The sequence below is a fragment of the Haematobia irritans genome, chromosome 4 (assembly GCF_050003625.1).
Source record: "Haematobia irritans isolate KBUSLIRL chromosome 4, ASM5000362v1, whole genome shotgun sequence".
Lineage (NCBI taxonomy): Eukaryota > Metazoa > Arthropoda > Insecta > Diptera > Muscidae > Haematobia > Haematobia irritans.
The window spans coordinates 175016111-175030353 of NC_134400.1; the positions used below are offsets into that span (position 1 = coordinate 175016111).

A 14243-nucleotide genomic window follows, 5' to 3' on the forward strand; every position below is an offset into this window, starting at 1 on the left:
AAGATAAAACCTCTTCAAATATATGTTAAGACTTATTTTGAGGATTTCGCATGTTTGGTTTAAAGTTTTTTATTTTGGAGTTAAGAAAACATTTTTTATTTGGAATTGGAATTGGCATTTGTTTGTCCATAACGGCTCTATCTGAAATCTGTGTCGTAATTATTATTTTATTGATCGTAGATTTAAAGCTAGATGGGTCCCTTAAAAAAGGTCTTTACGTTAAAGGAGCCGCATCTTTCGCTCAGACTCAATATTAAACAAGTAAGTAAAGTCTAAAGTCGGGCGGAGCCGACTATATTATACCCTTCACCACTATGTAGACAAACATTTGTGTTACCATCTCACTACTTAAAATTTTCTGGGAGCTATATAAAGGTTTGCATTTCCAGATACAAATACTTTTAATGGAAACAATTTTTTGTACTTCTACAAAAACTCTAGAATTAAAATTTCAATCGGCTAACGCCCTGGGATGAAACATAATGTTAGTAAAAAATATGGGAAATATGAAGCGAGAGAAAATTTTAATGCAATTGTACAAAAGAGATTTATGATTTTTCAGGCGATACATATGTATTCGAGATATAGGACAATTAGAGTAATATTTACAACTTTTTCTACTCAGCAGTAGAGATTTTACAAGGATATTGGTTAGATATCGCCAACATATGTGGTCAAGTGTGGGTTGTGATATATTATTTGGTCTAGTCGGGCGACTTGGAGCCTTATTTAAAACTCATCCGTTCTGTGGAAATTTTGGCATTGCAGTGTGTAGGATATGGCTAAGATATGGGGAAATCATCACAGAATTTTGTGTAAAGTGTGAGAATTTTGGCCATATTTGTATTCTCTGTGGAAACTGTCCAGTCAATTGGAGGAAAATCCCATTGAAAATGGGTCTAAAATATGAAACAGTCTACCATATTTCCCCAACTCTGGTGTACGTATATATGGGAGCTATATACAATCTGAACCGATTTTTACTAAATTTGACATGTATAGTTAGAATAATAAATCTGCTATCTATGCGAAATTTCACGTAAATGGCAGTATAACTTTGGCCTCCCTGGTCATATGATTGCCAATCGGACGGGAGATATATATATGGGAGCCATATCTAAATCTGGAACGATTTCAACCAAATTTGGCACAATTACCTATACTACTACGTACTCCTTGTGCGAAATTTGAAGCAAATCACGGCAAAACCCTGGATTTTGAGGCCATATAAGTTCAAATCGGACGAAAGATATATATGGGAGCTATATATATATATATCTGAATCGATTTTGACCATATTTGGCACATACAATAGTATTGTAAAAAGTACCGCTTGTGCAAAATTTGAAGTAAGTCAGGGCAAAACTCTGGCTTTTGGAACCATATAAGTCAAAATCGGGCGAAAGATATATATGTGAGCTATATCTAAATCTGAACTGATTTTAACAAAATTTGACACACTTAACGGTACTATTAAACGTACCCCTTGTGCAAAATTTGAAGCAAATCACGGCAAAACTCTGGCTTTTGTGGCCATATAAGTTCAAATCGGACGAAAGATATATATGGGAGCTATATCTAAATTTGAACCGATTTCAATCAAATTTACCAAGCATTGGTAAAATGTCAATTCTACCCTCTGTGCAAAATTTCACAAAGATCGGTAGTAAACTTTGGCCTCTGGGGTCATATGAGTCTAGATCGGACGAAAGATATATATGGGAGCTATATCTAAATCTGAACCGATTTGGCTGATATTTTGCAAGATTTTCGAGATTCATAAAATATTTGGATGTACGGTATTTCAAGAAAATCGGTTGATAAACACGCTAACTATGACCACATCGGGGATAAATATATATGGCAGCTATATCTAAATCTGAACCGATTTTTTCCAAAACCAATAGCGATTGTCTCTGTCCCAAGAAACGGCCCTATGCCAAATTTGAAGACGATCGGACTTAAATTGCGAGCTGTACTTTGTGCACAAAATTACATATACAGACAGACGGACGGACAGACAGACAGACGGACATCGCTAAATCGACTCAGAATTTAATTCTAAGCCGATCGGTATACGAAAAGATTGGTCTCAGACTTTTCCTTCTTGGCGTTACATACAAATGCACAAACTTATTATACCCTGTACCACAGTAGTGGTGAAGGGTATAAAAAGGTCAAAATCTTCGATTCCTCGTAAACATTTTTTTAGAGTTTAAAAAATGTCTTTACGTTAAAGAAACCACATCTTTGGCTCTGAATCCATATCAAAATCCTTAAGAGAAGGTCAAAATCTTTGGCTCCAAGTAAATGTAAGGACAAAATGACTTCCATGATAACTTTATCGATTTTTGCCTCAGTAAAAAGCTTCGCATTTTCTATGCTAGGCAAAAATGCCATACTTATATGAAGGCCATGAAATCTTTAGACTTATGACAAAATTTTTTCCGGTGTACTTATGTCGCTGCTTCTCTTAAATTATAACAAAATACATATATGCATTTTATTGCATTCATACTTTTTTATACAAAAAGAACTCCCTCGATTTTTTATTTATTTATAAAATATTGCATATTTACATTGATTGTTTGTTTTTGTTTAAAAGTAGTTTGTTGGGGGGGGGGGGGGGGGGGGAAATACAAAGGAACTTAAAACTAATTACAACAAAAGCGAAAATATCCTAAAAACAAAAAACAAAAAGAATAGCAAGAGGATAATAAGATCTATCGGGGATGAAAGGGGGTAGAGGGGTAGGACAATCATGTATTCATTATATGGTAGAAAATATTCAGATTAGTCTCTGACAAATCGCTTATTTCGGTGACTATAACATCAGAATACGCATGATTGGCGCAAGATCTGTATTTAAAAATAAAATCAGGTGCTTTGTGCGTAAGCGCAGCTGTGTTATCTCAGTTCAGTAGGTTAGCATAGCCATGGCGAAATAGCCTAAATCGTCAACATCAAGTATTAGCCTCCATTTAGAGGCCTAGTGGGATATGGCAAAGGACTTAGTGATGATAGCCAGCAAAGGCAGGTAGGCCATGGAAAGCTAAGGGAGCTGGAGCTGGTAGCACAGCCTTGGCTACTACTGGCGCTGCATGATACACGGGTGCTGGGGCATGATACAAAGGCGCTGGAGCATGATAAAGTGGAGCTGGAGCCAAGACCTTAGCTACTGGGGCCAAAACTTTGGCCACAGGAGCTATTACTTTACCCGGTTCACGATGGACGACAGCATTGAAGCCATGAACTGGATCTGCGGTATACTCTACCAAACGGCGAGTACCATCGGGCTCAATTAGTGAATAAGAACCTTGAACGGCATCACCATTACGAGTTTCTTGTTGGCTCTTGACATCACCGGTACTGTGATCCTATTGCGGAAATTTATTTTGGAATAAAGAACGAAAATGGAGGAAAAGGAAAAGAATCAGTATTACCGGGTATATTTTTTTAGAAATTAATATAAATCCAAAATGGTTTTCCAAATTGTTAAGCTTACATGGACATCGTAACTAAAGCTGTATTGAGGATTGGGATCATAGGGTTCTGGGGCAGCCACTTTGGCAACTGCATACTTGGCCACAGGCAATACAGGAGCAGCATATTTGGCAATCGCACCATGATAGGCGGGATAAGCTGGAGCCGGAAGGACCACGGCAGTAGCTACGGCCACTAAGGCACTGCAAATTAAAAACTATAAAATGGAATTTTAATTTCTCCATCGAGCAAATTCTAATTTTTCTTTTGTTTCGCTAGAGAACTTGCCTTCTGTATCATTTTGTCTTTGTGTCCGTATTCTGGGATTTGGGTGCCGCTTTGCTTTAATCCGTTTAAGTGCTAAATGCTGTGTGCCATTCTAGACGGCTTTGACAATTCCTTTTATACTGAAAAAAGAGCGTTTCATTTCTTGACGTTCACTTCACAGCCAGCCGAGATTTTTGAGGCCGTTTTTATTATTTTTTTTTTATTTCACATAGGCTCATGTGGCGGCTGTATCAGCCACCGCCCGCTTGTCTAGCAGAAATCAAACAAAACAAAAAAAAATATTTATGCAAAAATTAAATCAACATTGCGGCCTATAAAAGCCTATATTGTAGAAAAGTAGTTTGCCACGCATATAAGCAATCACCCGGTCGGGTTAACAACCGCCTCAACAACAACAAAAATCAAGCGGGCAATAATATGCCTCGACGACGCATTGATATCAGAATTTTTTGTGGTACATTTTGTTTTTCTTGAAATAGGTCTTTTACATTGGCTGCTGCAATTGCAGTTCTTGTTTGTCGTCTTGACCCAATAGTTTTTTGCTTGAATTTTGGGAAACATGAAGGCGAAACCATTTTGTTATTGATCAGTTTTTCCTGTCTTTACAAAATTCTCAATATTTATGCGTATGTCTTTCTACGGTTTTCCAATATTTGATAAATGTTGCCACTAAAAAATTTGAACATGCAAATGTTAGCTAGCTAGATTCATAGATAGTCTCAGCAGAAAAAAGTGTAGCCAAAGTGTTGCTTTTTGGATCAGAGTCACCTCCTGAGTCGATCTAGGGTCCGTTTATGTATTTGTTATTTGGAAGTTTCAAATCTCTATTTTTAACCAAATTTGATGAAATTTGGTACGGAATGTTTTGTTTGTTTTTTTTTTATTCAAGGATGAACGCTAGAATTAGGAAAATATCGGATAAAATTTAGGTATAACCCCCATATATATGTATCGCCTGATTTCTACAAGTGGGATCAACAGTTCTTTCCTCCCAGTAAGGGAGGAAGTAAGATTCATTGTTTACAGTGAGCTTCGTTTAAAATCCCAAATAAATAAAAACGTTCTTTTCTGGTTGAGTTCCAAATGAATACTAATTTCTTTATTGAATAAAAACGTTACATCGAGAATATTGAAAATCTTAGCCTTAAAAGATCTTAAATCTTTTACGATCTTAAGGTAACAACAATATATCATCATTCTTCTAGTTCTCTTATCACCTAAAAAACGATTCCAAGTGAACATGCAGCACACATGCACGTCCACTGGATTTGTAGTTGTAACCAGGTGTATTAAAAGTGTACTTTTCGAAGCCAAAAAGCCCAAAAAAATATATAATATCAAATTTAAAGACTATTGTAAAAGTATACGTATATTTAAATCTAGACCGATTTGGACAATTTTTTTTTTTAGATTTTCTAAAAAAAATCTTATTTTGCAAAATTTGATTTCTATGGAAAATTTTGTCAAAATTTTATTTCTATAGAAAATTTTGTCAAAATTTTATTTCTATAAAAAATTTTGTTAAAATTTTATTTCTATAGAAAATTTTGTCAAAATTTTATTTCTATAGAAAATTTTGTCAAAATTTTATTTCTATAGAAAATTTTGTCAAAATTTTATTTCTATAGAAAATTTTGTCAAAATTTTATTTCTATAGAAAATTTTGTCAAAATTTTATTTCTATAGTGAATTTTGTCAAAATTTTATTTATATAGAAAATTGTGTCAAAATTTTATTTATATAGAAAATTGTGTCAAAATTTTATTTATATAGAAATTTTTGTCAAAATTTTATTTCTGTAGAAATTTTTGTCAAAATTTTATTTCTGTAGAAAATTTTGTCAAAATTTTATTTCTATAGAAAATTTTTTCAACATTTTATTTCTATAGAAAATTTTGTCAACATTTTATTTCTATAGAAAATTTTGTCAAAATTTTATTTCTATAGAAAATTTTGTCAAAATTTTATTTCTATAGTGAATTTTGTCAAAATTTTATTTATATAGAAAATTGTGTCAAAATTTTATTTATATAGAAAATTTTGTCAAAATTTTATTTCTATAGAAAATTTTGTCAAAATTTTATTTATATAGAAAAATTTGTCAAAATTTTATTTCTATAGAAAATTTTGTCAAAATTTTATTTCTATAGAAAATTTTGTCAAAATTTGATTTCTATAGAAAATTTTGCCAACATTTTATTTCTATAGAAAATTTTGTCAAAATTTTATTTCTATAGAAAAATTTGTCAAAATTTTATTTATATAGACAATTTTGTCAAAATTTTATTCCTATAGAAAATGTTGTCAAAATTTTATTCCTATAGAAAATTTTGTCAAAATTTTATTCCTATAGAAAATTTTGTCAAAATTTTATTTCTATAGAAAATTTTGTCAACATTTTATTTCTATAGAAAATTTTGTCAAAATTTTATTTATATAGAAAATTTTGTCAAAATTTTATTTCTGTAAAAAATTTTGTCAAAATTTTATTTATATAGAAAATTTTGTCAAAATTTTATTTATATAGAAAATTTTGTCAACATTTTATTTCTATAGAAAATTTTGTCAACATTTTATTTCTGTAAAAAAATTGTCAAACTTTTATTCCTATAGAAAATTTTGCCAAAATTTCATTTCTATAGTAAATTTTGTCAAAATTTCATTTCTATAGAAAATTTTGTCGAAATTTTATTTCTATAGAAAATTTTGCCAAAATTTTACCTCCATTGAAAATTTTGTCAAAATTTTATTTCCATTGAAAATTTTGTCAAAATTTTATTTCTATAGGAAATTTTGTCAAAATTTTATTTCTATAGAAAATTTTGTCAAAATTTTATTTATATAGAAAATGTTGTCAAAATTTTATTTCTATAGAAAATTTTGTCAAAATTTTATTTCTATAGAATATTTTGTCAAAATTTTATTCCTACAGAAAATTTTGTCAAAATTTTATTCCTTTAGAAAATTTTGTCAAAATTTTATTACTATAGAAAATTTTGTCAAAATTTTATTTCTATAGAAAATTTTGTCAAAATTTTATTTCTATAGAAAATTTTGTCAAAATTTTATTTCTATAGAACATTTTGTCAACATTTTATTTCTATAGAAAATTTTGTCAACATTTTATTTATATAGAAAATTTTGTCAAAATTTTATTTATATAGAAAATTTTGTCAATATTTTATTTATATAGAAAATTTTGTCAAAGTTTTATTTATATAGAACATTTTGTCAAAATTTTATTTCTATAGAAAATTTTGTCAAAATTTTATTTCTATAGAACATTTTGCCAAAATTTTATTTATATAGAACATTTTGTCAAAATTTTATTTATATAGAAAATTTTGTCTAAAGTTTTATTTATATAGAACATTTTGTCAAAATTTTATTTCTATAGTGAATTTTGTCAAAATTTTATTTATATAGAAAATTGTGTCAAAATGTTATTTCTATAGAAAATTTTGTCCAAATTTTATTTCTATAGAAAATTTTGTCCAAATTTTATTTCTATAGAAAATTTTGTCAAAATTTTAAAATTGTGAAAATTTTATTTGTATAGAAAATTTTGTCAACAATTTATTTCTAAAGAAAATTTTGTCAAAATTTTAATTTTATTGAAAATTTTGTTAAAATTTTATTTCTATAGAAAATTTTGTCAAAAGTTTATTTCAATTGAAAATTTACAAAGAAGTACCCCTTTGGAAAATCTACCAAAATCAAGAATTCTACAAATCTACAAAACAGTAAAAAATTTAAAATTTTTGTAGAATTTTAAGAAACTGTGGCAACCGGCTCAGAGGTCGGTTCTAAGCCGTATTGCTATAGACACCATGTGTGTATTTCGTCCCCTTCTGGGCGTTTCAAACATATATACAATATTATAATACTCTGTTCCTCAGTGTGGCGGAAAAAAAATCACATTTGCGGACGAATGTGGTAAAGGGTGATACGGCCAAAATTTGGTCAAGGGAATCGGTGAAATCGTTTATTTAAAAAATCAAATTAAATTTCTTTTTCAAGTTCAATTAGTATAAAATTCAGGAAAAATATTCAGTTAGGCTTTCGCTTTTCCAAATCCGAATTGCCGGGCCTCACGCTTGACACCTGCCATCAGATTTTGTACAGCCACCTTGTCCACCTTCTTCGCCGCAGAAAGCCAGTTTGCCTTGAACTGCTGCTCGTCCTTAGAAGTTTTTTTGGTCTTCGTTAGGTTCCGCTTGACAATAGCCCAGTATTTCTCAATTGGGCGGAGCTCTGCCGTGTTGGGAGGGTTCTTGTCCTTGGGAACCACCTGCACGTGGTTGGCGGCGTACCACTCCATGGCCTTTTTACCGTAATGGCAAGATGCCAAATCCGGCCAAAACAGTACGGAACAACCGTGTTTCTTCAGGAAAGGTAGCAGACGTTTATTCCAACACTCTTTCACGTAAATTTCTTGGTTGACAATCCCGGAAGCTATGAAAATGCTGCTTTTCAAGCCACAGGTACAGATGGCTTGCCAAACCAGATATTTCTTTGCGAACTTTGACAGTTTTATGTGCTTGAAAATATCTGCTACCTTTCCCCTTCCTTTTGCCGTATAAAACTCCTGTCCCGGAAGCTGCTTGTAGTCGGCTTTGACGTAGGTTTCGTCGTCCATTACCACGCAGTCAAACTTCGTCAGCATCGTCGTGTACAGCCTCCGGGATCGCGCTTTGACCGTCGTATTTTGTTTATCATCGCGATTTGGAGTCACTACCTTCTTGTAAGTCAATAGTCCGGCTCGTTTTTTGGCTCGATGCACGGTTGTAGACGATACACTCAGCTTATTTGCGGCATCTCGGAAAGAGAGGTTAGGGTTTCGCTTGAAACTACCGGCAACTCTCTTTGTCGTCTCAGCGGCTTCCGGTTTTCGATTTCCCCCGATCCAGACTTCCTGGCTGTCGACAAACGTTCCCCAAACACTTTAATTACATTTGTAACGGTTGATTTGGCAACTTTTAGCGATTTTGCCAGCTTTGCGTGCGAGTAGCTCGGATTTTCGCGATGCGCGAGCAAAATTTTGATACGCTGCTCTTCTTGCTTGGACGGCATTTGTGTGTACACACACACACACCTTCAAAATGAGGGGTGTTCAGGTTTTTTAAATGCAAAATTGAAAGAAATACGTCAAGTTTATATTGACCAAATTTTGACCGTATCACCTTTTATTAACGGTTATGGTGAGCGAGTCCATTTGAAAATTATGAATTATATAACTATGAGCTCTTCTGACATTATATACACCATTTATGCCAAATTTGTATAAGCGATTTTTTGTAAGTTTTGCCTCATAATTCGGTCGTTGGCCCCATCGTGGAAATTTTTATCAAATAGTTTTTTGACAGATTGTTTTAATTTTCTTTTTAAAGTCAACAAAATATTGAAAATTCTCATGATTTGCAAAACCTTCTGAAAATAACTTCCATGGAAGTGAAAAATTCAAACGACACAGGTTCAAATACCTATTTTAATTTTTGTTTTTTTACTTTTTATTCCTTGATTGTGATATTTAATTGTCCAAAAAATTTAAATTTATCTTTAAACTGCCAAATAGTGCCAAACGAATGAAAATTCGATAAATGAGATATATTCACGAATTTTAAACCTTTCACTAGGGAGCCACCGTGGATGCTAACCATTGCACCACGGTGATCCGCCTTGCATACACAAGGTCGTGGGTTCGATTCCTGCCTTGACCGAACACCAAAAATTTTTTCAGCGGTGGATTATCCCACCTCAGTAATGCTGGTGACATTTCTGAGGGTTTCAAAGCTTCTCTAAGTGGTTTCACTGCAATGTGGAACGCCGTTCGGACTCGGCTATAAAAAGGAGGTCCCTTGTCATTGAGCTTAACATGGAATCGGGCAGCACTCAGTGATAAGAGAGAAGTTCACCAATGTGGTATCACAATGGACTGAATAGTGAGCCTGATACATCGGGCTGCCACCTAACCTAACCTAAACCTTTCACTACGGAAATAAACCTAATGTTACAAACTTGAATTTTTCTTTTTTGGAATAAAAATTGTAATTCTGAGGTCCTACCTCAATTACTTCAAGAGTTATATGATTTTGTTCTGAAAACTTGATTCTTCAATTATGACCAGATAACTCTATGAAAAAAAGTGCTATTTGACCTATTATATCTATCGAAGTGTGAGAAAAAATTCAAAAAAGAACCCGAAAAAATATCAGCTATAGTTTTTGTATGTCCAATGTCCATTTATTAGAGACATACAGTAGAAAAATGGACTCAAAATTTCGTATTTTTCGTTTAGTGTTAAAGAAGTTTATAAAAATGCATTTTATTGCTCACCAATATGGAAAATATTTATAGCTTATTTAGATTAAAGCCTCTACTTAAAATAACATCGAGAAATAAATAAATCGAAACTAAGTGGGGAAATAGAGTTTGGTGTCGTTTTCGAATTTCCTACTAGGTGGACATCGGTTGTGAAAGGGTTAATTTTATACCCTCAAGACACACTAAATCCACCACGAAGGAAAATTGTGGTTGATTTTAGAAAATTTAGATTAATTTTAAAAAATTTTAACTGTTTAACAAATTCAAGAAAAACAAGTAAGGAAAGTCTAAAGTCGGGCGGGCCGACTATATTAACAGGTTGGCTGATAAATAAGTCCCCGGTCTAACAAAGAAAAACACATTTTTTTTTGTCAAAATTCGTTTTTATTATTCAACATAGTTCCCTTCAAGAGGGATACAACGATTATAACGACCTTCCAATTTTTTGATACCATTTTGGTAGTACTCCTTCGGTTTTGCCTCAAAATAGGCCTCAGTTTCGGCGATCACCTCTTCATTGCAGCAAAATTTTTTCGCTGCGAGCATCTTTTTGAGGTCTGAGAACACGAAATTGTCGCTGGGGGCCAGATCTGGAGAATACGGTTGGTGGGGAAGCAATTCGAAGCCCAATTCATGCATTTTTGTCATCGTTCTCAATGACTTGTGGCACGGTGCGTTGTCTTGGTGGAACAACACTTTTTTCTTCTTCATATGGGGCCATTTTGCAGCGATTTCGACCTTCAAACGCTCCAATAACGCCATATAATAGTCACTGTTGATGGTTTTTCCATTCTCAAGATAATCGATAAAAATTATTCCATGCGCATCCCAAACAACAGAGGCTATTAAACAGCTTGCCATTGCCAGCGGACTTTTGAGTCTTTCCACGCTTCGGAGACGGTTCACCGGTCGCTGTCCACTCAGCCGACTTTCGATTGGACTCAGGAGTGTAGAGAGGAGTGAGTTTAGAGTCATGTTTCATCCCTGTGCAAAATTTCAACTAAATCGGAGCAAAAAATTGGCCTCTGTGGTCATATGATTGTAAATCGGGCGAAAGCTATATATGGGAGCTATATATAAATCTGAACCGATTTTAACCAAATTTGGCACGCATAGCTACAATGCTAATTCTACTCCCTGTGCAAAATTTCAATTAAATCGGAGGAAAAGATTGGCCACTGTGGTCATATGCGTATAAATCGGGCGAACGATATATATGAAAGCTATATCTAAATCTGCACCGATTTCAATAAAATTTGGCACACTTGACTACACAACTAATTGTACTCCTAGTGCAAAATTTCAACCAAATTGAGGTAAAACTCCTGCTTCTGGGACCGTATTAGTCCATATCGGACGAAAGATATATATGGGAGCTATATCTAAATTTGAACCGATTTCAATAAAATTTGGCAAACTTGACTATAGTACTAATTGTTCTTCTTGTGCACAAATTTAAGCAAATTAGGGTAAAACTCTGGCTTCTGGAGCCATATAAGTCAATTGTCTTTAGTGCCATAGAGGGTTCACTTTCTTGCAGGGTATAGACAAAATTCATTGATCGACATTTAAAGTTAGATTCCTATCTCAGATCAAAATCTTTGCTTTCGATTTATTCATTTGGGGAAATAAAACAAAAATTAATTTTCATTGCATTCATTCGTTTAAGAAAAACTTCCTCGATTTTTGTTTATTATTAAATATATATATATGTATACAAATATATTTATATTATTAAACATAATAAATAACTTTATCGCGGTCAAATATACTATAAAATAACTAAACAAACTACAACAAATTTAAATAAGACAATTGCATGTTTTCCTAAAATTCCCAGTTTAGGAATGAAAGAAACAAAAATGCATTAAATTCGTTATAAAAACAAAAAACATGATGAATTCCTAAAAAAAAACATTGGAAATAATGACTATAACAACATCAAGAACCCCACTTATTACAGGATTAAACTAAACATTCCAGGAATCTTGGCATGACAAAGATTCAATTCTAAACAAGATTGGATTGGATGAGGCCCACAAAAGAAAAATAATTCTTTTCTCCGAAACGAAATGTTTAAGCCGCGAAATTTTCCTTTATTGGTAAAGATGGCAAGTAATATTTTTTAAGGCACCCATTGTCATCCGTTGTCTCCAATGAACTATGTTTGACTTGAAGGTAACAACAAACGAAAACTTCGTTGATCTAAAATTTCTTTTCCGAGAAAAGAAATTATTTTTTTTTCGTGGGGAGAGATTGAGAGGTCCGTAGGGTTTTGTCTCGAATTGTGTGAGTTGTTAAATGAGATATGAAAACGATCATGGAGGCGTGATCTTAGTTTTGATTTGAACCATGTCCATTGGCATTGTAATAGGAAGGCAAGTCCGTCAACATAAGCATTTCTTCTCGGTTATCGTAGGGAAAACTTCTTAGTGGTGATAAGCCGGGTAGGCAGGCAAACCATGATAGGCTGGCAAAACAGCTTTGGCAACCACTGGAGCATGATAGAGAGGGGCTGGAGCCAAAACTTTAGCAACTGGAGCTACTTTAACAGCTGCTGGCTCACGATGGACAACAGCATTAAAACCATGCACAGGATCGGCTGTATATTCAACTACTCGTCGGCTGCCATCGGCCTCAATCAAAGAATAGGAACCTTGGACCGAATCACCATTACGAGATTCCTGTTGGCTCTTAATATCACCGGTAGAAGCATCCTGTGAAGATGAGAACGAAATTCCTCTCATGGATATTCATAATTTCCATACAAATTTTTGTGGACTTACATGGACATCATAACTGTAGCTATATTGAGGATTAGGGTCATAAGGCTCTGGTGCAGCTACTTTGGCCACAGCAACCTTGGCCACTGCGGGTATACCATGATAGGCTGGATAGGCGGGACCATGATAGGCTGGATAGGCGGGAGCAGGAATGACCACAGCAGAGGCAACAGCCACTAGGGCACTAACGATTAGAAACTGCAAAGAGATAAATGACGATCCCCATGTAATCCTTTTGCTACATCCTATTGGATTCTATTTAGACTTGCCTTTTGAACCATTGTTGTTTTTGTGTTTCTTGTTAAGAGTTCCACACGCGTCTTGGTCTCGCTTGAATCTATAGCAAGTGCTGAATGCTATGTGTGGTTCTATCTCTGGAAAACAATTCTTTTTATATCAAACGAAAAAAAAATTGCATTCGCCACCTCTGGCTGTCTGTTTGCAGTTGCAAATGTTGTCTCAGTGCGAGGCTATTGCTCTCCCTGCGATTCCCTCCACCGTAAATGGCCCCTTTCAAGAAAAATATTTATGCAAACACTCAAAAACAACATTGAGCCTAAAATCTGCAATAACAACAGCTCTCATACTCTCACAGACAGCTTCGAAAATATTTTTTGCTGTGAGGTTTCTTTTTTTTTCCAAAAAGCAAAAAACAAAAATGCGTTGATCCAATCTCGATGCAAAATCGTCCTCGCCCAATTGAAGCTTTCGAAACAATGCTGGTGGCCGCTTATTTTCTCAAATGCTTCAAAATAGGCCTAGAAGCCATAGACACAAGGAGGGCTATGAAAGTGAACAACATGACGTGCAGCGGCAGCAATTTCAATTTTAACGCAAGTAGGTAGGTGTTGCTTTACTGTAGCAGCATTTTCTCAATGCGCAATTAAAAATTATATTATTGCTGCTCAATATATGTTATACTGCAAAATCGGTGGTATAGTGTATTGAACCGCAAAACGTCGATCTATCGACTTTTTCAAAAATGGGTAAAATCAAATTTTCGATTTTTTTAAATTTCTTTTCCGGCTTTTGCAAAAGTGGAATTTTTGATGTTTGGATTTTTTTTTGAAATTTCGAAAAGTCGATTTTTGGAATTTTAATATCGTCGTCGACTTTCGAAGTCGTGAAATCGCAGAACATTTTTTATACCCTCCACCACCGTGGTGCAATGGTTAGCATGTCCCCCTTGCATACACAAGGTCGTGAGTTCGATTCCTGCTTCGACCGAACACCAAAAAGTTTTTCAGCGGTGGATTATCCCACCTCAGTAACCACCTCTCTAAGTGGTTTCACTGCAATGTGGAACGCCGTTCGTACTCGGCTATAAAAAGGAGGTCTCTTGTCATTGAGCTTAACATGGAATCG

The 14243-nt window shown here is 34.0% G+C and overlaps 2 protein-coding genes across 4 annotated transcripts in view; one reads left to right on the forward strand and one right to left on the reverse strand.

Annotated features, from left to right (window-relative positions):
• The window catches only part of LOC142237241 (neurobeachin-like protein 1), a 272260-nt gene that overhangs the window by 127126 nt on the left and 130891 nt on the right, over positions 1-14243 (forward strand). The gene's annotated exons all lie outside the window — the stretch shown is intronic.
• LOC142233392 (uncharacterized) lies at positions 2494-13261 on the reverse strand. Its single transcript, XM_075304291.1, has 5 exons — positions 13148-13261; positions 12882-13076; positions 12528-12812; positions 3506-3700; positions 2494-3377 (listed from the first exon to the last, which is right to left on the reverse strand). Exons 1-5 carry the CDS (start codon positions 13157-13159, stop codon positions 3012-3014), a joined length of 1053 nt encoding a protein of 350 aa, XP_075160406.1. The 5' UTR covers positions 13160-13261; the 3' UTR covers positions 2494-3011.

Coding starts and splice junctions, on each gene's coding strand:
- LOC142233392 (XM_075304291.1), bottom strand. Junction 12,813..12,881: donor GCTACAGTTATGATGTCCAT/GTAAGTCCACAA, acceptor TCATCTTCACAG/GATGCTTCTACCGGTGATAT. Junction 3,701..12,527: donor CCTACCCGGCTTATCACCAC/TAAGAAGTTTTC, acceptor TCCATTTTATAG/TTTTTAATTTGCAGTGCCTT.